General features: G+C 47.3%; 1 protein-coding gene across 4 annotated transcripts in view; it reads left to right on the top strand.

The window, feature by feature from the left end:
* The window catches only part of LOC135916415 (uncharacterized), an 88,502-nt gene that overhangs the window by 30,894 nt on the left and 35,237 nt on the right, over window positions 1-22,371 (top strand). The window contains exons 7-15 of one of the 4 annotated variants that reach the window (XM_065449758.2): window positions 3,604-3,730; window positions 4,736-7,050; window positions 10,873-11,027; window positions 13,282-13,487; window positions 13,810-13,861; window positions 15,062-15,181; window positions 16,869-16,988; window positions 18,637-18,720; window positions 20,183-20,266. In XM_065449758.2, the coding sequence (XP_065305830.1) occupies window positions 3,604-3,730; window positions 4,736-7,050; window positions 10,873-11,027; window positions 13,282-13,487; window positions 13,810-13,861; window positions 15,062-15,181; window positions 16,869-16,988; window positions 18,637-18,720; window positions 20,183-20,266 (3,263 nt within the window). The remainder of the gene's footprint in view (window positions 1-3,603; window positions 3,731-4,735; window positions 7,051-10,872; window positions 11,028-13,281; window positions 13,488-13,809; window positions 13,862-15,061; window positions 15,182-16,868; window positions 16,989-18,636; window positions 18,721-20,182; window positions 20,267-22,371) is intronic. The other 3 variants (XM_070528841.1, XM_065449760.2, XM_070528842.1) reach the window with 3 other exon arrangements.

Genomic DNA, 22,371 nt, shown 5'->3' with positions numbered 1-22,371 from the left:
TTTGGCTCAACTCTTGCAAGATGGGCTGGGTGGGAATCGAACCAGGGTCTTCGGAGTGTGAGACGGCGACGCTACCACTGAGCCACGAGTACGACGCTTCAAAGCGGTACAAAAGCGCCTCTAGTGAATGCGGTGTTGCCTTAGAAACGAGCTGTTTCTAAGGCTCAGGCGTGCGTCGCTTGCTCAGGCGCACATTTCGTTGCCGCGCCGAACGCTGCGTTGCTCGACGCTCACCGCGTCCAATGCGGGGCGCGTAGTCGCTGCGCCGTAGCCCATTGTCGTCTTACACCCCTTGGCGGGTCGACGGGAACGCTGTCGCGTTCCACTCTTGAAGGCGAAGGAGAATAACGCATGAGTTGTTTCTTCGTCTAGCCGAACCAAATATAGCCAAGCAACAGCAGTTCACCAGGCTAAACAGTGGTTCAACAACTAAAATAAAGGCTAGTATGCTTCGCATCCTGGGCTTAACCTTAGCTAAGCCACAGCCATTTTTTGTTAATTTCCTTGATCAGAGGCCCCTGCGAGTAATTAACCTCAATAAACGTATTTCTGCGCAGGTCCTAGAGGCTGACTGCCGACCATGACATTCGTTCTCTTGCCAGGCTGCGGAACATTACTTTTCTCTTCTGCATACTAACTCTCAATCAGACTTACTTTCTTCGGCAAGTTCCTCAAACGTTTGTTGCAAATAGTCTGCAGCGTTGCTGAGTATGCCAATGTCATCTACAAACCGTAAGTTGGTGAGCTATTTACCGTTAGCCCTCACTCCTAACCATTCCCAGTCTAACTGGTTGCACACCTTTAAGCATTGAGTGATAGCATTGTAAATATTTTGCTATTGATCATATGAAGCCTTTTGCAGATATCTGGCTATGCAAAGTCTGCGCGTTAGTGTCATCCGTTCGATATCAACATTCGTGGGAAACTTCGTTTTTGACCACTGTTCGGAGCCGGTGCGCTGCTGCCTAGGTGCCCCGATCTAATCATTCCAGCTACCTGAATCAAGCGCAGGTAGGGCGCGTTTCATGTACAGCCAATATCAACGCCTTAACTGGCAATGTTCATTTATCATATACTGTAAGCTTGTTCACTTACTCCCTTATAATTAGGGTGTAAATTAGAAAGACTGGGGGTGTTCCAAGGGTGTTTTCTTGTTGAACGCCCTTTTGCGCTGAAAAGGGGTGTTTCAAGGGTGTTTACAAGGGGTGAAAAGATGAATACACCCGCATTACACCCATAAGGGTGTGAAAATTTTAAGAGTGTAGATAACCTGGCGAGCGGAGAAAGCATATCTCGTAAGGGACGTTACTTGGAAACTTACACGTGCGAATTTGCTGTTCCCCCTAGAGCCACCGTGTATCCCAAGGCAAAAATCGCCACTTTCTGCTAGCGTGCTTTCTGCTTTCGCAACCGTGCATGCACTCTAAGAACAGTTTACACCCTTTGGCTTGCCCCTTCTGCCACACAAAAATAATCGTCATCTGTCTTGATGCGTTTCCTTTCTTTATCGCTGAAAGCCCGGAACTTTCCAGTGACGAACGGCACGCGCGTTATCAGAAGGGGCAATACAAAGTGTGTAAACTGTTCTATGCTGATAACGCGCGTGCCGTTCGTTACTGGAAAGTTCCGGACTCGCAGCGATAAAGAAAGGAAACGCATGAGGGCAGATGACGATTATTTTTGTGTGGCAGAAGGGGCAAGCCAAAGGGTGTAAACTGTTCTTAGAGTGTGCCGTGCGTGACTATATATAGATTTGGTGACAAAGCAGCCGCAGTTCTAACGTCGCTGGTGGTAGGGCCAAGCTACGCCTATCAAGTTCAAGCATGCCAAGCAGTCGCGCATGATTTACTGTTCACGTGCTGTTCTCATATCGCACCTGGCGTCGGCAGCACTTGTAGGAAGCTCAAACAGCCGCAACGTCATCTGGCCAATCCGTGGTGCCCGTTAGGGTAACAAATGGCTCGAAGCAGTTCACGGGAGGGAAAGCCGGTTTGAAAGACGCACTGCAACCGACTGCCGTTGTTGCGAGAGGGCTCAAGCGTCTATCGCCGATTCAAGTACTCCTTCCGGACAGTAATGTTCGCTTGCCGGCTGCTTCGGGATGCATTCTTTGTAGCAGTGTGACTGCGCACTCGTGGCCCACGAAAACCCAAGAATTCGGATTCGTCCGTTCTTGTTTTCCTTGCACTTTGTGCGTGCTGTAACACTGTTCAGTGGCAGGACATTTCGGCACTCCCCTTTAAAAATCACACTTCTCTTGTCGTATTTCCTTCAATGATTCGCACGCCTATCCTCACCATCACGCCTACATACAGACAATCTGGGTGTTTGTAAACAGCGAAATGAAATATAAAACTACTGCCTTATACTTGCCTACCATGATTGTTTATGCCAGGAGTATTCTTTCATATTTATTTTGCTTCTGCAGACTGCTTTTGGTTGTTTGCACTACGGTGTTGTTGCCGTTCCTTTGTCCCAAGAGCACGTTGGACACACAGCACATTTTACATTAAAAAGAGGAAACGAAAAGGTAAATAATAAACATGGATGGGTCAAGCCCTCATCCCACCCGGCACATCTTGCTTTTCTTTTCTTTCTTTCTTTCGTCCCGAGTTCGTCTGCTCCTTCGCGCAGAGTCCAACGCTCCTAGCCAAGGCACCCCGAGGCGACCAACGCTACATTCTCACGAAATCTTGTACTCGAGCACAACCTTATGACCTGAATGAATGAATGTGTGTTGTTTAGTGGAGCAAGGGCCAGGTATGGCCAAAGTGCCCCAAGACAGAACCTTATGACTTAACAGGAAGCCTTAGCTCCGACCCAACTCCGACGCGGCCTATTCAAATACATGTAAAAAGGAAAACAATTTTCTGAGATAATCCCTGGACCGATTATCCTGAAATTTGTTGCATTTGAGAGAGAAAGTTAAATTCTAGTGACTATTGGAAGCGGAATTGCGATTTAGGCTAGAATTTTGTTAGAAAACCTTTCTACAATTCGAAAGCTTGAAAAAAGTAAAAGCACGAAGTTTACAAATTATTAGCGCTTCGCCAAAAACCGATATCGCGGTTTTGTATATGGTATCCATTGGATCATTGAAAGCGGACAAATTTGATGCGCCAGTTTATGTCTTGCGTGAAAATGTTACGTCGTCTACAAGAATTGTGCAAAAGTTGTATTTCCATGTTGCTCAATTTTTTGAGATTCAGGTTTAACATATCAATTTTGTCCAGCTTAGATGTACTATCTCATGCGATTCACAGAATTATGGTACCGTTTTTCATTTCTAAGTTAATGGGTTGTGAACTTGATAGTTCTGTGTTCACAAAATTTTCTGTTTTTGGCAATTTTTAATGAAAAATTGACAACTGAAATTAAAAAAATTCATAAGCAACAGTCACTACATTTTATAAATTTCTTTTAAATGAAAGATACCCCGTCAACTTTGGTTCTGTGATTGAGGAGAAAAGCGTATTCTCAGTTTACATGTATCTATATAGGAGCCCTCGAGCTAAAGCTTCCTCTTAACAACGGCAGTCGGGGCGAAAGAAAGCTACAGGGGGGAAAATTGTAAATGTGTTGTTTGATTCTCGCTTGCCGTAGGAAAACTTGCAAGAAGTGACACCTCACATTCCCGTAAGCGAGGACATGGACAAGCCAACCAATCAGCAGGACGATACGTGCGAGGCGAGGCCGACGCTAGCTCGGTCGTTGCCACCCCAGTCCGACGGTGAGGCACCTCAAGCGCCTCCTCGGGACTCGAAGTTCATTCGACTCGTGCTGGGTGGCGCCGAAAGTAACGCGACAGGTTGCCTTCGCGTAGCTTGAGTGCATGTTTCCGCCGCAATGTTTCGGTGTGTGGCATCGAAGTAAATATTTTCGAAAAATTCGAGGAGCTTCGATTGCGAAAACTGCCATTCCAGTGATCGTAAATCTGTAAACGACCGGTTTCAACTTGCGCCTCTTTAAGTTCCTTGATCGTGTTTGCGTAAAATAAAGAATAAAAAAAGTGGCACATACTGCTTATCGTCGTCATGTAGACAAAGCCAACCCCAACAAATTCAAGAAGACCATCAACTACCTCAAGCACTATTTCGTTCTCTCAACCCCTCTCCCCGCATCCCTAGCCGTTTGCAGGAGGTGGCATTTCAGCTGTAAGTAAAGTTTAAGCATAAAACATGCTTTCAAGTGGACGTGACGGACGTCTGCAAAGTAGTAGTGAACGAAGAACGTGAAAGATAAACTTAATCGGTCGAAAGCACCTCGATCACGTGACGTACGTACTTTTCTTTTCAGATAAGATTGTACTTGCTGTGAAAACAGTATATTATCAAACCTTCATGCTCACATTTAATCAGAACCAACTTCGCTGGAATGTAAGTTTACGCATGTCGGATTAGTGGATTGACTCAAGCAGTGTTTGACTTTCCATGCCGCAGTGGTTTGCCGGTATCGTCACTACTGCCGCCTAAATAACTTATTCGTCTGCGACCTCAATATCGCTAAATAACTTACGTTTCAGTCTTTGACTTGTTGCGAGCGCCGTTTGCTCACTCACTCCTTTCATGTTTAAAACTAATAACCACGATAGGACACACCAGACACAGACGATAAAGAGTAGGTCGTTCTTTTCCGGCGTGACCTAATGTGGTTATAAGCTTCACCTAGTTGTACTCGGTGCATTACAAGATGAATAAGCACAACGTAGTGCAATTCCTCGATTCATTCCACGCAGGCACCTTGAACCGCATATTGAGAAAGGTGCTACGGATGCAGGAACCCGAACGCGAGGAAAAGGGGCATGACCTGCTGCAGCGGAGTCCCGAGGCATCGGCCGTGTCTCAGTTCGGCCTCTGCCAGCCATTCGCGCCAGGTAGCAGCAAAGCGGGCGGGCCCGGGCACTCCGTCATGGACACAAGCGCGATAAGGCAAGCGTCGCGAAAGAAAAACCGCGCCTTCAGCGTCTTCTTCTGGCGCGAAAACCAGCATCCTCATAACACCCCGAACACCAAGGAAACCGAAGGCACGAGTACTTCACCCACGGAGGGCAAGGCGCGTCCCGCTTGGTACCGAAGGATGAGCGTCTTCGCCGGCAAGCTCATCGGTAGGCGCTCCTCTTTAGCGCCGTCCAAGTTCGCCCAAAACGCGATGGACGCGCCCCCGCATCACGGCACGGGACCTGTCGCGAGTGCCGAGGAACAGACGGAAGCGACCGGCAACGGGCTCGCCGGGGGCACGGTTTCAGAGTCGCCCAGCAGGCTACCACGGGGTCACCGCTGCGACAACTTCGGGAATTCGGAAAGCGATTTCTTTGGTCACTCGACACCGCCGCTACCTCCAGCCGCTAAAAACAATGCCGCGACTGTCGCCACTGCCACTGTGGATGCAGCGTCGCCGTCCGACCTGTCGTTTCAGAGCAGTACGTCGGCCACATCGACCGAGACGCCCACTCCACTGGTTCCGGTAGTGGAGTCGTCTGAACTCGAGGTTGCTCCAGCGAAAAAAGGACACGTTTCTAGCTCGAGCACGATGACTTTCGCCAGTCGCTGTTCAGATCAAAGACCCGTTACGACCAAGCTTGTGAAGGTCACGTCGACTAGGGTTTGCACTGCGAGTCCTCGCGAGCCCGAACTCTCATGTCAGACCCACACCCCTGCCGCTGTTACGCACACTGAGGCGCTCGTTACTCCATCTATAGAGGATTTTCGGCCTGGAATGCAAGCAAAGCCGGCTTCTTCTGCTGCTGCTTACCTGACCCCAGCAATCACCGACACTCGCACGTCCGACAGCAAGCCGGTTCCGCCCGAGCCTGACCGCGTCGGCGGTCCGAACCTTGAACGCAACGCCGAAGGACCAACTTCGGATCAGGTGACCGCCGTCGACGAAAAACCACACAGTTACGTCGGGAAGGACGCTCACGGTCAAGTCTGCAATAATTTTGGTCAGAGGATTGTCGAAGGCAATTGCTTAAGGCCTACTCCGGGGCATAGCGAGGTTTCAACGTCTAAGAAGGCAGGTAAAGATGCCAAACGTAGCAAGAAAGGGCGTCAAAAGACGCACTCGGTGAAGGACAAGATCACAGGCACGAAAAAAGGAAAGCGGTCTGCTAAGAGGAGAGCGGATAGCACTAGCTCGAAGTCGTCCTGCGGCGAAACGACGCGTTCTAAAGGTGGCACGCCTGTCAGCGATCAGCCGTCAGAAGCAGCCAAGGGCTCTCCAAACGAGAAGACCGAGTTATTGCACGTGACAGAAGACTTGAACGCGACTTGCCGTTCCGCGTTAGAAGGAGTTCGACATCAGGAGACCATAGCGTTCGAAGCTATTCGGTTCCTAAAAGAAGGCCTAGAGAGCAGCGCTGCAATGAGCCACCCGGCTGTGCCTCTTAATGCGGGGCAACTGACTGGCGCGAAAGGAGCCCACGATACGCGTCGTACTCCTGCGGACGACGAGCATGCGAGGACAACGTCATCGTCTGGGCAACCGCTATCAAGCGAGCCGGAGGTGAATGCGACGGTAGCGGCGTCGGAATCCGAGCGCGAGCGCGAACAAGACGACGGCGCGAATGTGAAGGAGCCCTCCAAGAAATCCCGTACGTCGAAGCCATCCACTAAACGCGCTCGCCGCAGCTCCGACCGTAGTAAGGCAGGCAAGGACCGCGCAGACAGGGAAACCAAGACGGCCACGGAGCTCGGGTCCGGCCAGGTGGTTTGTCTGGAGAGTGTGGCGAACGGAAAAGACGTGCAACTTGCCCCGAACCCCGTAGATGCTCTCAAGACGTCTGTGACATCAATCGCCCCTGCGACACAGACGGGGCTCCTAGCAGCGCCCGGGTTCGCTTCCGAGGTGCCGACGGAAGACGTAGTTACACCGGTGGAGCAAACGAAGGCGTCCACTGCGAGTGACATTCGTGCCCCGACGCCGCGCTTCATTTCCGGCAAGTCTCACGACAGGTTTAAATTGGGGGTGAAGCGAAAGATATCCGTCGTGTCCTTTGAAGCCGGTGTCAAGGAACCGCAAACGAACGACAAGGTGCCCTTCGTGAAACGAGAGGTGAGCCTTCGTAGCACAGAGTTGAGCATCTTCGTATGCAACTGCCTACGCGTCTTCGTAATAACCAGTGTCAGTTTTAGCCTTTCCGTAGGATAATATTGCAGTTTTCAGAATGCCGACGTCTTCGTATAGCAACCAAAGATAGGCAGCCTACATCAGAGTTTTAGAAACGAAAACCTGCGCAGTAGTTCATGGAAGCAGCAGCCTTGGTAGCGCCTTGGTTCTGAAAGCTTCTTTAACTGCAGTGCATTAGAAATGTTCTTGCCCCGCATTACTGAACTCGCAAATGTGGGAGGGGAGGGGGCAGGGGGGAAGGGAAGACGGCAGACTTGTACGATCTTGCAAAATCACAGCCTAATCCCCAGCAAAGTGTTTCACTTTCGAGCAGTTACATTAAGAACTTCACTTACCTGTAAATAGACGCGGCATTTTAAACCGTTGCCCGCATATATCGCACACCCATTTGAAACATTACCCGCATAACGCGCTTTCGTGGTCAAGGAATATTCAGCGAAGGCTTCACTTCAGCCAGATGCATTTAACTTGGCATGCACGCAACCATAATGTTAGTCCTATATTCAGCAAATTCGATCATGGTGGATGTTATAGGTAATTCTTAGGTGAGTAATTGTACACCTTTCTTAAAATGCACTGATAACGCTCTGAAGCACTTGCATAAGCAACTTAGGACGAAAGCCTTAGTTAAGCAATACACATTTCACTTTGTCTACACACGACACATAAACTGCTCCTCATTTGCATGAAATCATTATAACAAAATGAGCCGTTTTGTGCACTGGGGATACCGCTGACGCCTAGCATAAACCATGAATGTAAAAAAGAAGTGGCGAGTTGAGTAAATATGCGCAACAGTCGTAAGTTATTAACGCTAAAGTGTCTCCGAACATCACCCTTAGCATTGCTCACTCTACCAAATATCGAGCCGGTGTCGTACAGTAGTTCTCTTTGGACATCATGAGCTTGAAGATAGCAGAGTGGGCTGAATTATTCGCCGTTCGCGAAACACAGTTACGATGTTCTGGAGCGCTTACACACGTATTTCACTGCAAAGATTGTAATTGCCCCTCACAGTTTGAACTTTGCCTACGCATTACACATAACATGCCCGGTATTGTCAGCAAGCACAAACCAAGTGCTTGTTTAGTGCAACCAGGAGACTGCAGAAACTACGTGCTTCGTTTAAAGAATGAAGATATCTAGATAATGAAAGGTGATTAATTTTTTTGAGGCCTATATTTAAGCCACGAAGTATCGCCACACATTTCACTTCATATTCCCCCCACTTTCACGACATATGAGCTTGATGGGTCATGCAGAATTATCTGAGGGTACTGGGAAGCATAGTTGATAGTGGCAGTTGATAAGAGCCCAATTTTCGCGTTAACTGATGCTCCTGAAATTTTGCCCACGCATTACTCATATGATGTCCCCTATGTGATATGTCCTCAATACATCAATAGGTCATTTTGTAGCCTGTTGAGTTCTTTCACGACATTGAGCTGTGCGGCTCCTAAAGTACACCTGTAAAACTGCGGGACGCTTTTTCAAGCATGAGGTTGGGTCAAATGTAAACGAAAACATTATTTTTTGTTGAGTTCGTTTTATGGGTTGGTTCGCGCCGTCCACTGAGGGTGTGTTAGGTGCATGAGTCAGTAGTCCCGTCAGCAGCCGCCCGATCTCACCGCTTTGCTTCTGTAATCTGTCATCCGATGTCCATGAAAAGGATGCACCGGTCGTAAAGTCTTTGACTCGTCCGGCCGTAAAACCGATTGAAATAATGCACAAATTGACGGCACTGCTCGGGGATCAAACCTTGTAAAGGCCGCGTGTGTTTCCCTGCCATCAGAAACTTGCGAAAGACCGTGAAGAGGTTGAAAAGGAAGGACGCGGAGCAAGGCGAAGCGTTGTGAGGGGAGAGAGAGTCCAGGCAACGACCCCCCTCGCACCGGTCCTTCCACAGCTCCAATGCGCGCGTGGCGCGCCATCTGTCGAGGCGGCGCCCTACATGGAGAGGAGGGGGTCTTCTGTGTTTGCCGCAAGATGGCTCTGCGTGTGCGGAAAGCACAGAAGAAATGCAGCGGAAACGCACTTCGCTAATCGTGTAATTGCGACTTCTGTAAGTTACATGTTCATAATTACCTGTATACACTGCAGTATAACTTTCCACGGCTCGTTTCGAAGGCCACACCGCATTCACTAGAGGCGCGTTTGTACCGCTTGGAAGCATCAAACTCGTGGCCGAGTGGTAGCGTCTCCGTCTCACATTCCGGAGACCCTGGTTCGAATCCCACCCAGCCCATCTTGGAAGTTCCTTTTTATTTATGAAGTGCCTGCCGTTATTTATCGCTCACGGTCAACGCCTCGGACGCCGACGCCGACACCCGACGCCGACGACACCGGCTTTTCTGCGACACGAGCTCCTTAACGCTATCGCGTTAAAACGATAATCACGATCGTCCACCACGGGCGTGTAGGGCTCGGCTGCAAGCTGATAAGCATGCAGCCGAGCGTGCGTCCAACTTTTTATTTATTTTTGTTCCCTGACAGCATTTTGCAGATAGATTTCTTGGTCGATCGTAAGTTCTTGCACGAGTTTGAAGCTAGCCTCGTCAGTGAGGTTGACTTGCTTTTCACCGTAAACGGCACGACCAACCAATACGTGAAGTGATTATTCTCCATGACCCCACCCGACGGCACACTGCAGCTGTAACACGTGCAGAATTATGCGAAATAGCTCGTACATCGCGACAACACACTACTTACGGCCCTGAATTACTGCCCTACGACTTTCATGCAGCTTTGGGAGACCAACGCCTCGACGATGATGACGACGCAGGGGATGAATATGTGCGCAACTGGCTGCTGACACAACCCAATTGTTTTTGTGATGACGGGATAAAAAAAACTAAAAATTCCCAGATGGAAAGGCGTTCATAAATTAGGAGAATATATAGAAAAATAAGATACCCGTACTTAGCTTGTTGCTTCCTGCAAATAAGAAAAGTATGAAATGATAATCTCCTGTATATTTTATCCATCCTAGTAATTTTCTGCAAAACTTCAATTACATGTCACCAATGGCATGACATTAATTTCTGGCAAATTTAAAGTTTGGCCACTTTTTTGTTTATTTTCTCAGCGCAGCGGAGAACGCTTGTAAGTGCCTTGTAGAGTGCCTCAAATCAGGCAATTAATAAATAGATAGGTGAATAAATAAATAAATAAATCACGATTGATTAGCAATTAGTCTTTAGCACGTCATCCCCAGAATACTCCCCCCTGCCCCCCTCCCACCTATTGCCTCCAAATATTAACTTTGGGAATTATTTAGTTCTCTCAGGATACATTTAATATGTATGCATATAATCGCTTTCCATCGATTATAGTCCAAGTTAATAGTATCGCTGTAAAAAAACATCTACCGTGCACTTTCGTGCTTGAACTGTTTATCTCCTCGCATACGATCAACCCTTGATATTTACCATATGAATTTAAGGGAAGCGGGTGGATTCAACGGATTAGTGATCGATTAGTGGTTTTTTTACAGAACTGTGCGCCCATTATTGTTGCTGCAGACGCGGTTGCACCGATAGGTTGAGCATAGTCATTGCAAATATAATCGAACGAATGACAGTGTTCAGTGAACAGTACCGAGGACACAAAGAGCCGGTATACTGTGTCTTTTTTTCTCTCTTTTTTTTTCTAATGCGATCAGGATTTATGCCGCGGCTGTGTATCTTGTCCCAATGGCGATGTCGTTCGAGCTGTCCGCGATGTTTAACGCGTTCGATTGCGTCGCAGTCCACGGCCTTGGCCCACTTGGAAGAACTGGGCCCGAGACTCGCGCACGGGAGGAGGAGCTTATCGACGATTCTCAAGACATCGGCCACACCGACACGCCTCGCCCGGCGGGCCTCCTCGGTCGACTTCGGTCCCGGAAAATACACCCTCATCAGGTGAGCACGCCTCGCCAGGCGTCTTGCATCCTCGTGCTAAATCCTTGTTCGTTATTACCTGTACACAATCGCCTCGAATATTTTTGAAGATTGCCTGAGAAGCGACTACCTAATATATTAATCCCAAATATCAATTCGATGACTGTCGGGAATTCCGTGGGTAGTTTAAGCGTATTCCTGAGAAAACCTGAATGCGACGAGTTCTGCGCGAAATGGTTTATCGTTGCGGCCAATGAGGCATAGGTGCAGGGTTTCCTGTAAATGACTGTCACGTATAGCGACGTTAGTTTGTTTAGAATTCGATCGTTCGCGGCCCATTAAGCCCCTGAAATGTACCCCCATGACTGCCAAACGTGTACACAAGGTAGGATGGCCCAGCTATCGCACGCGGAGCCTTTGAAAAACCGTAATGTTGTACCCGAAAAAGACCAAACAAACGTTGCTTAGAGTCGGGTAGAAAAATCGCCCGCAGTTTTTAATCGGCTATCTTCAATTAGTTCATTTTATATAATTATCTTACTTTTAATTTTTTTTGTATTTGTCAAGATGCCAATTAGATGGTTGTCGCGAATCGTACGACTTGTCAAAATGAGGTGCTTCGGGCAAGATGCCCATATATATATATATATATATATATATATATATATATATATATATATATATATATATATATATATATATATATATATATATATATATATATATACACATCGCGAAAGCAAGTAGCACAGCCACCGGCACTTTTCCTAGCGGCGTGTCCCAGGTTGAGCCTGAGCTCTCGCTGCGACGTGCTACAGGCGCCCCCTGACTGTATTTTCCGCCCTTGATGCGGGACCCCTGTGGTTTCCCGGCGCCCCGGGACCGGGCGTTTGCGCAGTATCGGGTGCCGTCGGATATAATAAACGGTTTCCGTCAACTCAGGAGTGTCTTCTTGCATGCGTCGCTCGGTAGCCCCTTGTGGCCTGAGCTAGCAAGCAGTGGTGCTGGAGCTGACGGCTCACGCAGCCCTGTGGCTCGCTAAGCTTGAACCCGCGGTGGTTGGTACTCGTGTGAGACCTCTAGAACCTACAAACACCATGAAAATACAGTGCAACAATGTAGTTAATGCTACATTGTAGGCAATGCGACAAGGCAGTGAAACACGCAATGCTATTCACAGCGTGCTTACAGGAGGTATTCAGAGACCTGGATTGGGACGAATTGGGGATAAGAGTTAATGGAGAATAACTTAGTAACTTGCGATTCGCTGATGATATAGGCTTGCTTAGTAACTCAGGTGACGAACCGCAATGCATGCTCACTGACCTCGATAGGCAAAGCCGAAGGGTGAGTCTAAAAATTAATCTGCAGAAAACTAAAGTCATGTTTAACAGTCTCGGAAGAGAACAGCAGGTTACGATAGGTAGTGAGGCACTGGAAGTGGTAAGGGAATACATATACTTAGGGCAGGTAGTGACTGCAGATCCGGATCATGAGCATGAAATAATCAGAAAAATAAGAATGGGCTGGGGTGCGTTTGGCAGGCATTCTCAGATCATGAACTGCAGATTGCCATTATCCCTCATGAGAAAAGTTTACAACAGCTGTGTCTTACCAGTACTCACGTACGGGGCAGAAACCTGGAGGCTTACGAAAAGGGTTCTACTTAAATTGAGGACGACGCAACGAGCTATGGAATGAGGAATGATAGGTGTAATGTTAAGGGATAAGAAAAGAGCAGATTGGGTGAGGGAACAAACTCGAGTTAATGATATGTTAGTTGAAATCAAGAAAAAGAAATGGGAATGGGCAGAACACGTAATGAGGAGGGAAGATAACCGATGGTCATTAGGAGTTACGGAATGGATTCCAAGGGAAGGGAAGCGTAGCAGAGGGCGGCAGAAAGTTAGGTGCGCGGATGAGATTAAGAAGTTTGCAGGGACAACATGGCCGCAATTAGTACATGACCGTGGTAGTTGGAGAAGTATGGGAGAGGCCTTTGCCTTGCAGTGGGCGTAACCAGGCTGATGATGATGATGATGAATTTGACACAAGAAAAGGAACTAAATGAATGCGGCAAGCAATCAAGTATACAAAGTAGTAAAATTGTTACACTTTATACATATTAGATCATCAGTAATGCACGAGAACAACAAAATATTTAAACAAGAAAATAATAATGATCAGTGTTACAAAACATTATATAGCAAATGGAAGAAAAAAATGTCGCATTCGCATTAAACGCAGCTGGTATAATGTGTGATTGCGTTCGCAGCCCCTTGCACAAGACGACTGGCAGCCGGGGGCCCAGCGGGCCGTCCAAGCTCTCCGTGGCAAGCATGTCGTCGTGCGGCGAGAGCAGCGGCTGGCACCGGGGCCGCCGACCCACCGCGCCGCGCCGCGCGATGGGCTCCCGAAGCCACTGGTTCGACGACACGCTCTACATGCGAAGCGGCGTCAGTTCCCGACAGTCCATGACCGGTCAGGGCGCCGTGCCTCCTCTGTTAAATATTACTCATTTATTTTAAAGCAGTACTGACATTCCGTTTAGGATTTTCCGCTTTTTCATTGCGTCAAGTAGAAGCTGTGTGCGCTAACAAGTCCCCACGTAATCGGGGGAAAATCCGCAACGTCGTTGTTTTGGGCCAATCAGAGAGGCCGTCCCAGCCGGGTGACCCAATCGGAGCGGAAGCGATGAGGAATTTTGCCAATGAGGCGGTTTTTGACGTGTATCCAGATTTGTACCCCAACTTTATAGCACGGACACGAAGATATCTCAGCATGCCTTCCCTCTCCCTTGCAGCAAGCCACACAGGGAGCCAGTTTGGAACCGCAACCAAGAAGAAGACCAGAAGGCGAGTACAGTGCATGCCCTGTGCAGGCGGCGCTGTTTTTTTTTTCTTTCTAACTTATAATGTGACTGACACGTCGAACAGGTTGAGTAGCAAACCTGCAGGCTAGAAAGTCAACTGCTAACTAAAGATACATTAATGAGAAAATTAGGTTGAGGTGATTCACAATGCAGCTAATATTACGCTATTGCAATGTATAAAAAAATATTCCCCTCCTACCCTGAGAGATGGAGGCGATAGGCAAGCCAGAAAAGACGCATACACGAAGGACACGTGGGGACGCCGCCTTGAAGTTGCTGCACCATGTTACCTTGAAGTCGTGAAATTTGGCGTCATCTTCGCGGCCCTTGTTATGTTTTTAATCGTTAAAGACGGACTACATCACATCGCAAGTTAGCCAAGTAGTGGGTACTTAAGAGTGCTCCGGACAGCTTCCACAGCGCAGCAGCTGCAGACCAAAGACGAGAAATTGCTTTGAAATCCGTGGCGCCGAACAGGTGCAGTGGCTCATTGGAGGTTTAATTCGTCTTGAGGTTCAAGAAAATACAAGTTTGAGATTCTTATTTCTGGCAATCGAGCTCTATCTCCGCATCGCGTGCATCCGAGGACGTCCAACGCTCCTGTTCCCGTTGGTTACGCCGGCGCAGCGGACTGCATATACAGGGCCTCATTAACGCCGACACAGCGTTGTCGCGGCAACTGCACACACTTAAGCGCGTTACCGTTGTGGCAGAGTATAACGCAGAATTAGAAGTACAGTGCACACCGTTGTTAATAAGGACGGTCCAATGAGCGGTTGTCAGTTTGCTTGCGCTCGAGCTGCAAGTGCTGGCATGAAGGCGGGCTAATGCAATGAAAATGTGTGTAAAAAGTTGCCAGGGCCACCCGCTACAAGTAATCTGCCCCGAAGCCGGGCTATTCCACGCTTGCCAAAGGGGAAAAGTCAACACGTGATCCAATTGCTCAACGTTCAAGTTAACAGTGGACAACGCTGTGGGCCGTACGGGGCGCCAAAGAAAATCTACTCCGGAATTTTGTCTCCTTCTTCGTAGTAGTGCGGAACCAAGGAACGTTTAAAAGTACCATGTAACCCCATCTACAGACTAGCTAGCCAACGAAGAGATTCTTTTCTCACTTGTAGGTGACCACACTATGGTCATCATTCTGTTCGTAATAACGTGGTGCGGGGCCCTGGTTTTGCAGTAGTCGCATGGACGTGCACAATGCCTTCGTTCTGGGTCCGTCGCTGATGAGTGTGCTGGGAAACATCTGCAGCTTCCATACGGGCGGCAACAAGCAGGCGCTGAGAGGCGTCTCCCTCTCGTGAGTGAGAATGTCCCGCTATGGCTGCATTCCCCATGGCCGTGCTAGACTGCTGTTCGGGTAGTGCACAGCTAGGGGACGTATCCGTGTCGCCGTCTTCACTCTTTGCCCACCCAGCATTTCATGTTGTAGATGCGTGTGCTGGCTAAATCTTTGTTTGGAAGGAAATTCTTCGTAACACCAAGTGCAGATCACTCGAGGGTTCCTTTCTGCGAGTAATAGTTCAGGTGTCCACGTTTGGCGAGAGACTTGCCGTATTCGCCGCAGAAGGTACCGCTCGAGTTAACGGAATTGACCAAAGCAGTAATTTGGGGATAATTGTTCTGTCATACTGGGAAACAGCACCGTTAAAAAAGGACATAATTTAGAACCACAATGTCAGAAGATAACTTTCAACTTCTTTATTTAGGTGCACATTCTTATGTGGACTTCACTGCGCATGGCAACCACAGCATGACATCATGTTAAGGGGGAGCGATGGTAATAAGACAGAGCACGTCTTTTGCCCAAGAAGCCTTTCCTACATGTCTGACATTTGAAACTTTAATGAACATGTTTATGGAAGAATTACATAGTTGCATATGGCTATCGAGCAAGTACTTACAGTGAAAACCAATAGCCGATTGGTTTGTTGACAATCAACAGTGCAGTCAAATAAGAGACTGTGATTTTCATTTGGAGACCACTCGGCTTCCTCAACACAATTTAGCACAACTGGCAGCTATTAGCCCAACGAATGTTTGAGAACCAATTTGAGAAGCTTGCGTATACGCATGCACGTACACACGGTCATTTCAAGTGCTCACCCACAATTTCACTACCTGCAGTCTCTCACATGTTACGTATATTCAAGCACGATTTGGCTCACGAAGTGGTGCTGGTGGGTCTCGACAAATTGTTCACTATTATGACGAATATCCCACAGAAAACTTTTAATTCTCCTTTCCACTGATCGTGCCAAAACACAACGATGTATTTATTGCGTGAATTATTATTATTATTATTATTATTATTATTATTATTATTATTATTATTATTATTTACAAAAGACGAGTACTACTACTACCACTACACTAATACTACTTTGCTAACGCACGGCATTACTCATGCAGTGGCTTCCTGTTGTAATTAAGTGACATATCCATATCAAGCCCGATCAAAATAAGTTGGCCTTAGTTAAAATTACAATACAAATTCCGACATAAATAAGCACAATCTTCGTCTACGACTTTGGTTTCCAAGATTAAAATGAAATCTTTGTAATAATCCGAACTGGCAGTGCACTTTATACGTACTTTTATTTGCCAATTTGCAAGCACTATTGCATTCTATATGCGCAAATAGAAATTACGTACAGAATTATATTCACCCGGTGCGAAGGTCTAATGGGCAGACAAGAAATCACTTAGTAATTGTACTAATCTAATGCGGTGTATAATACTCCTAAAAAGATATATATATATATATATATATATATATATATATATATATATATATATATATATATATATATATATAGAGAGAGAGAGAGAGAGCGCATATAAAATGCGATTGCGATGCTATTTATTCTAATACGAATAATATGATATGGAAACTTTCGCTAAGCCTGCGACTAATGAGTTGGGACTTCCGTGAAACAGCACGTGACCGACCAAGCGTTGCAGTGACGAAGGAACTCGCGTCGCAGGTCGCGCGTGGCACAGCGCTCCGTCTCCGGCGTCACGTGGGCGATCCTGACGCTGCCCGGGGTGCTGCTGGCGCTGGTCACCTGCAGCGCGGTCATCTGGTTGGTCTACGTCAGGCCACAGTGAGGCAGTCATTGCACGCGGCATTTCGTAAACGGGCTCTCGCAGATTTCTGCAAGTGTTGCGGCGAAGCTGTTCAAAGACCGAAGGGAAACAGATTTAACTTTGGCTGAAACGCTGATGCCTCAGCAGTAAACACTATTGCAACAATCTTGCCAATGTTGCAGGGCTGATAATTGCCTGGCTTTTATTCTTGTTACTACTATTATTATTAGCCGGCCTTTAGGACCTGCCAAGCCGACTACGCGTGCCCCTAGTGGTTAGCGGCTATAATGCTAGTCTCACGGCGCCTCTGAGATTCTTACGCGCCCCGCGGATGGCCGGAGGCGGTGGCCAATCTCGGAGGTCACGCCGAGGAGTCGCGCAATGCGGGTTGCGCGTCACCTCTGGCGAGCTTATAATGGCGGACATTTTTTTTCCGGTTCTGCTGTCATGAACGCCGAGTTTTCCGAGCCTTTCGCGGCGCATTCACTCATTCTTCATTTGTGTAATTTTGCACCTAGACCCTAGACTGTTCTGAATCTACATTATCTGAACCTAGGCTTTCTTACACGACCCAAAATTTCGTCGCTGTTGGCCTCATGAGCGGAGTTCCGCAACGAGCTGCGGCGGCATGTCGTGATGCGGTCGCCATAGAATGTCGACGTAGAACAGCCAGCAGCGCACACTACGAGAACACACGTCGGATGTAGCTTACAGTAAAGTACTAAGCTCTGATACTGTGAAGCGCCCGCCTAAAGCATTAGGTTATAACGAAGGAAATTCTGCCGAATGATGTGAGACGTTTGCAATGTTTTGGGCAAGTGCAAGCTTGGATAGGAAAACTTCCAAAGGGCACGAGAGCTTCTTTACACAGCTTCGCTCCCATTGATATGTCAATGGCTTGCACTTGCATATATCTGCGATTTGTTTCTTTTTACAGTGACCAACATTGCTGTGCATCGTACTGACACAGCTGCATCAGTTATAGATGTTAGTAACAGGAATTGTCTTGCGATTGGTGTTACAATTGGCAGTCATAGCCCGATTCAATCTCAGCTTATGAGCCACTATGGCTAAATTTTCAGTGAATAATTTTCATAGAAACGTAGCCTGAACTCAGTACAGCAGCATATGCAGTATTAGATTGCACAACCGCACAGGTAACTGAAAAGCGATTCGCAAAAAAATTCCGGTTACGACTAGCAGTTAAAAATCTCTCACTCTCAAATTAGGATCGTTGCTAAACCATCAATCAATACGTAATTTTCATGGGATTATAGTGAGAACGTTGCGGTAAAACAAAATGAAGTTCATAAACATGAATCATTTGACCGTGTGTAGGTGCTTAGGTGGAGTTTCCGAGATTTCTAGTTTTATTCAAAGAAATTGCTCACTCATCTGAACGTTTGGCAAACCATGAAACATGTCCATTACACATGTGCTTGAATAAAAAGAAACAAAGAAATCGGCGAAGCCCTAAAGTTACACTAGAGTATCGGGAAACGGAAGCCATATAAGTACCTCGGAAAAGTTGACAGCGAAGTTCAACGGGTTTTCTAGAGAGGTTTTTATAAAAGGTTAGAGATAGTTAACGTGAATTTTATGGAATGTCCACAATGCTCGTAAGAGTCGGGCGCCAGCAATGTGCCGCCGTCTCCCGTGGCCCAGTGATCCGGAGCCGTACTCGTCGGAGAACCTGGCCGTCAAGAGAGCTGCTCGCGAGAAGCGCGCATACCGGCAGCGGCAGCAGAGGTGAGCCTCAGATTATGTGAATTGATAACGCGACTGACATAACATGCCGAGTTTTTCGTGTGGCTATACATTTTTCTCATTGACACTTTTCATCTAATGATATAATATATGAGAAATTCAATAAATAATTAACACTAATTATGTAATTAGGCTGAATGCAAATACTCATCTAAATATCTCCAATCGACGGCAAACAACATTGTCTTGGTTCTGTCCAGCAACCCGGTATTTGCAAATATTTAAATCGTGGTGCATGATACTTGGGACACCATGTATATTAATAATTAGATAAGCAATAAACGGTCCCTGCCCGTTCGCTAAGTTTAACTAAACTTGATAAATTGGCTTTCCAATGCTTGTTTGTAAGAAAGCAGTTACGTATATTAGGACCTTCAGATCATACGTATGATGGGGTTCGACTGATTTCAGTATTTACAGCCGTTAACCAGGGCAGTGGCATTTTTCGCCCTCCAAGCGCGGCGGCCTTCATTATTACAATATAGCCCACGCCATTATGCAAAGTGGGGCATCAATAGCGCTACTCACCCTTGAGTTAGCGTGCCCAAAGGTCCACATTGTCAAACAACAGAATTTTAAACAGCGTGACACCGGACAGATAAGAGAGGCATATAGGACCAAAGGCTTACTACCAAATAATAGAGGCGTAGACCAACAAATAAATGCTTTATTTAGTGAAGTGGCGTGTAAATGCTCGAGGAAGGTAACACGTCACGGAGGGACAGAAACCAGCAGGACATATCTTCTATTTCATTTGTCACTGTACGAAAAGGGACAGAGAGTTGATCCACACCTCCCGCATGTCCGAAATGCTAGAGGTCTCCAAAATCTCGCATGCCCGTTATTCGCGCTATACATTATAACTACCTCGCGCTTTTCAAAGATCCGGATGCAATCCGAGCTCTGACAACGGGTAGCAAGATGACTCCGCGGAGAGTCATTAGGCGAAACCGCATGGTCACGTGGGTGGTAGCTGGTACACCTTCGCGTTTGTCCTATTTAACAGTAGATGCACGAAAGGGGGCATTTCATATACAACCCGCGTACCGCACCCTTATCGACGAGCATGCCTCTTAGAGCAGGGCTGTGTTATGCTTTGTTCTTGAATAACTCTACGGCATAACCAACTAAATTATTTATAAGGAGCAGCAAGAACTACCCGAACTCGAGGTTTAACAGCGATTTTCATTGTGCCGTGGCACCTTATCATTTAATGAGTTTATGGTTTATCAAACAAGCGGTTACGCACATTAGAAGCAGTAGGCCACAGTCGTGAAATTTGTAAACGCCTAGTTAAATGTACAGCAATTTCAGTCCTTGTCAAACGTTATCACAATAACGCTGGCGCAACTTGGCTAACACCACAGTTATTCTTCATCGGCGCCAATTGTCTGAGTGAAGGTTCACATAATGACTGCACATTACACTTTTTTGATGTTCGCAGAGGCGTGCAATTTGCCTGCGCTGCTTACGTGGCAGTATTTGTGGTGACGTACGTGCCTTCATATCTCCTCAACATGGACCACCGGTGAGACACAAGGCGCGTGTTTAGCCCGACGTAGCGTGAGTGCGCGCACGTGCTCACGCTACGTCACGTTGGCGCGTACAATAGCGTCTATAGTTCGACGCACTGGCAAAGCCAAAATATCCAGACGCGCCAACACGCTCCGACGTGCGCGACGTCGAGATGGCTCTTCCTTGATCTGCGAGCAGGGTTGCCAGATGGCCCCCCAGTATAACAGCCAAACGATCTCGAAATGTAGGCCAAGAATAACCAAACTCAAATTTTTCAAAAGTGAAGAGTAGCCAAATACGTAGCCTAGACATTTGATGATGTTCTACAGGTGTCTTATATGTGGTGTAACTGGCGTAGAAATCTCGCCGCGCATTTTCGGCGCCAAAATTATTTCTGCCGCATGCAACCAGCAAAGCACTGGCCCGAGATCTACGAAAAGAATTCTCTTGAGCGCTGCCACTCAGACGTGGATTTGTACACCACTCATTGTTACAAAGAGCGCAACTCTTTCCTTTTCGATTTGCTCATGACGTTATTTGTATTTACCACGATCATAGTTACCTTTATTTCATGCCTCGCTGTACCCGAGGCATTTTTTTATACGAGTCAAGCAAACAATTGCCAGCTCCAACCTCGAGGATCAGTCTGGATGTTCCCGATCGCGTCCCCAAGAGGCAGCCCGAGCTCAAGGAATTAAGAGGGATGTATTCCCGAAACTTGAGTCATAAAATAAACATTTATCTCCCACTCTCTCTTCTTCAGTTTACTCGAAAGCAGCGCGGCGCTGAGTTAGAAAATGCTGCGGCTTAGAAGCACAATCGACTCTGCAGAAAACTCGTGCGAAGAAGCGGCAGTTGTGGGTGAAATAGCCTTTGAATGGGAACAAACATAACGACTCATAACATTAGAGGTGAATTAAAGTTTATAGTTTTAATTGTCACCTAACTTACGGCGCAGGAAATTATCCAGGTAATATTCGTATCGAAAAGAGTTTAACGCACCTTACTTTCTGTCTGACTTAAAAATGAGATAAAGAAATGTAATTCCGCTAGGGAACACACAAAATCGATTTATATGGGTCGCGCATTGCTGTCATGAAGTACGAATTCCCCGCAGGGGCGTCTGCGTCAGCAGGCGTTTGGTGTGTTGCGACACCACGTACCCGAGCACGCGAGGGTCGGAACCTCCCGCGTGTAGCCGTGCGCGGCTTAGCCGTGTCCGGGGAAAGGGGGATCCTGGAGGTCGAGCCGATGCCGGGTGTTCCGACCTTTAAGGCCCCCCGGCGGAGGCAACACACCTCTTTGGCCTCTGCTTCACGTAGACGGCACCCCCGGACTGACCCACCCGGGGGAAATCGGTAGCTGCCTTTTGCTATCCTCCTCTCTAATCTTCGTCTTTCTCTTGCTTTCGGTCTTTCCTCTCTCCTCCTAGCTTCCTTTTTATTTCCACTTTTCCCAGGCAGCAAGGGTTAATCTTGTGTGGTACAGCCAACCTTGGTTATAACAGATTTGGTTACATAGTGTCGTACAGCTGGCGCGTGCAGGCCATGTCTTTTCACGGTCCTGCAGCGTCCCCTTGTTGGGCTCCATGGTGGGTGGCTGGCGGTGCTGCCGAATTTCCGCATATATCTATGGCAAGTTCTTTTCCACCCCTTCCTGATCGCTCTCCTAAACGAGGGCGCACCGAAGAAGTATTTAAGTCCTATGGTCATCATAATGAAAACTTTCCCAAATTTGATGTCATCCACTCGGACAAAACCGCAATGTCAGCGAGAATGATATCTCCTTTTCTAGTGTCTAAATCAATAACCGATATTCTTGGCCAAGGCTTTAAAGTAACCAAACTTGCAAAAGGAAACCTCCTTCTGGAACTCCGAGATAAAGATCAGTTTGAAAAGCTGCCGAATCTTAACTCTTTTGGGGACGTTCCAGTGGATGTGACACCGCATCGTACCATGAACACCAGCCGTGGTGTTGTATCAGATAGTGACCTGATTGAACTGACAGAGGCTGAACTACTTGAAGGCTGGCGTGTCCAGAATGTGATCAGTGTAAAACGAATCAAAATGAGGCGCGATGGTAAATAAATTCAGACTAAGCATCTCATTCTAACATTTG

This window comes from Dermacentor albipictus, unplaced genomic scaffold, assembly GCF_038994185.2.
Source record: "Dermacentor albipictus isolate Rhodes 1998 colony unplaced genomic scaffold, USDA_Dalb.pri_finalv2 scaffold_15, whole genome shotgun sequence".
NCBI classification, from domain to species: Eukaryota; Metazoa; Arthropoda; class Arachnida; order Ixodida; family Ixodidae; genus Dermacentor; species Dermacentor albipictus.
This window is presented reverse-complemented; position numbering and strand designations above follow the sequence as displayed.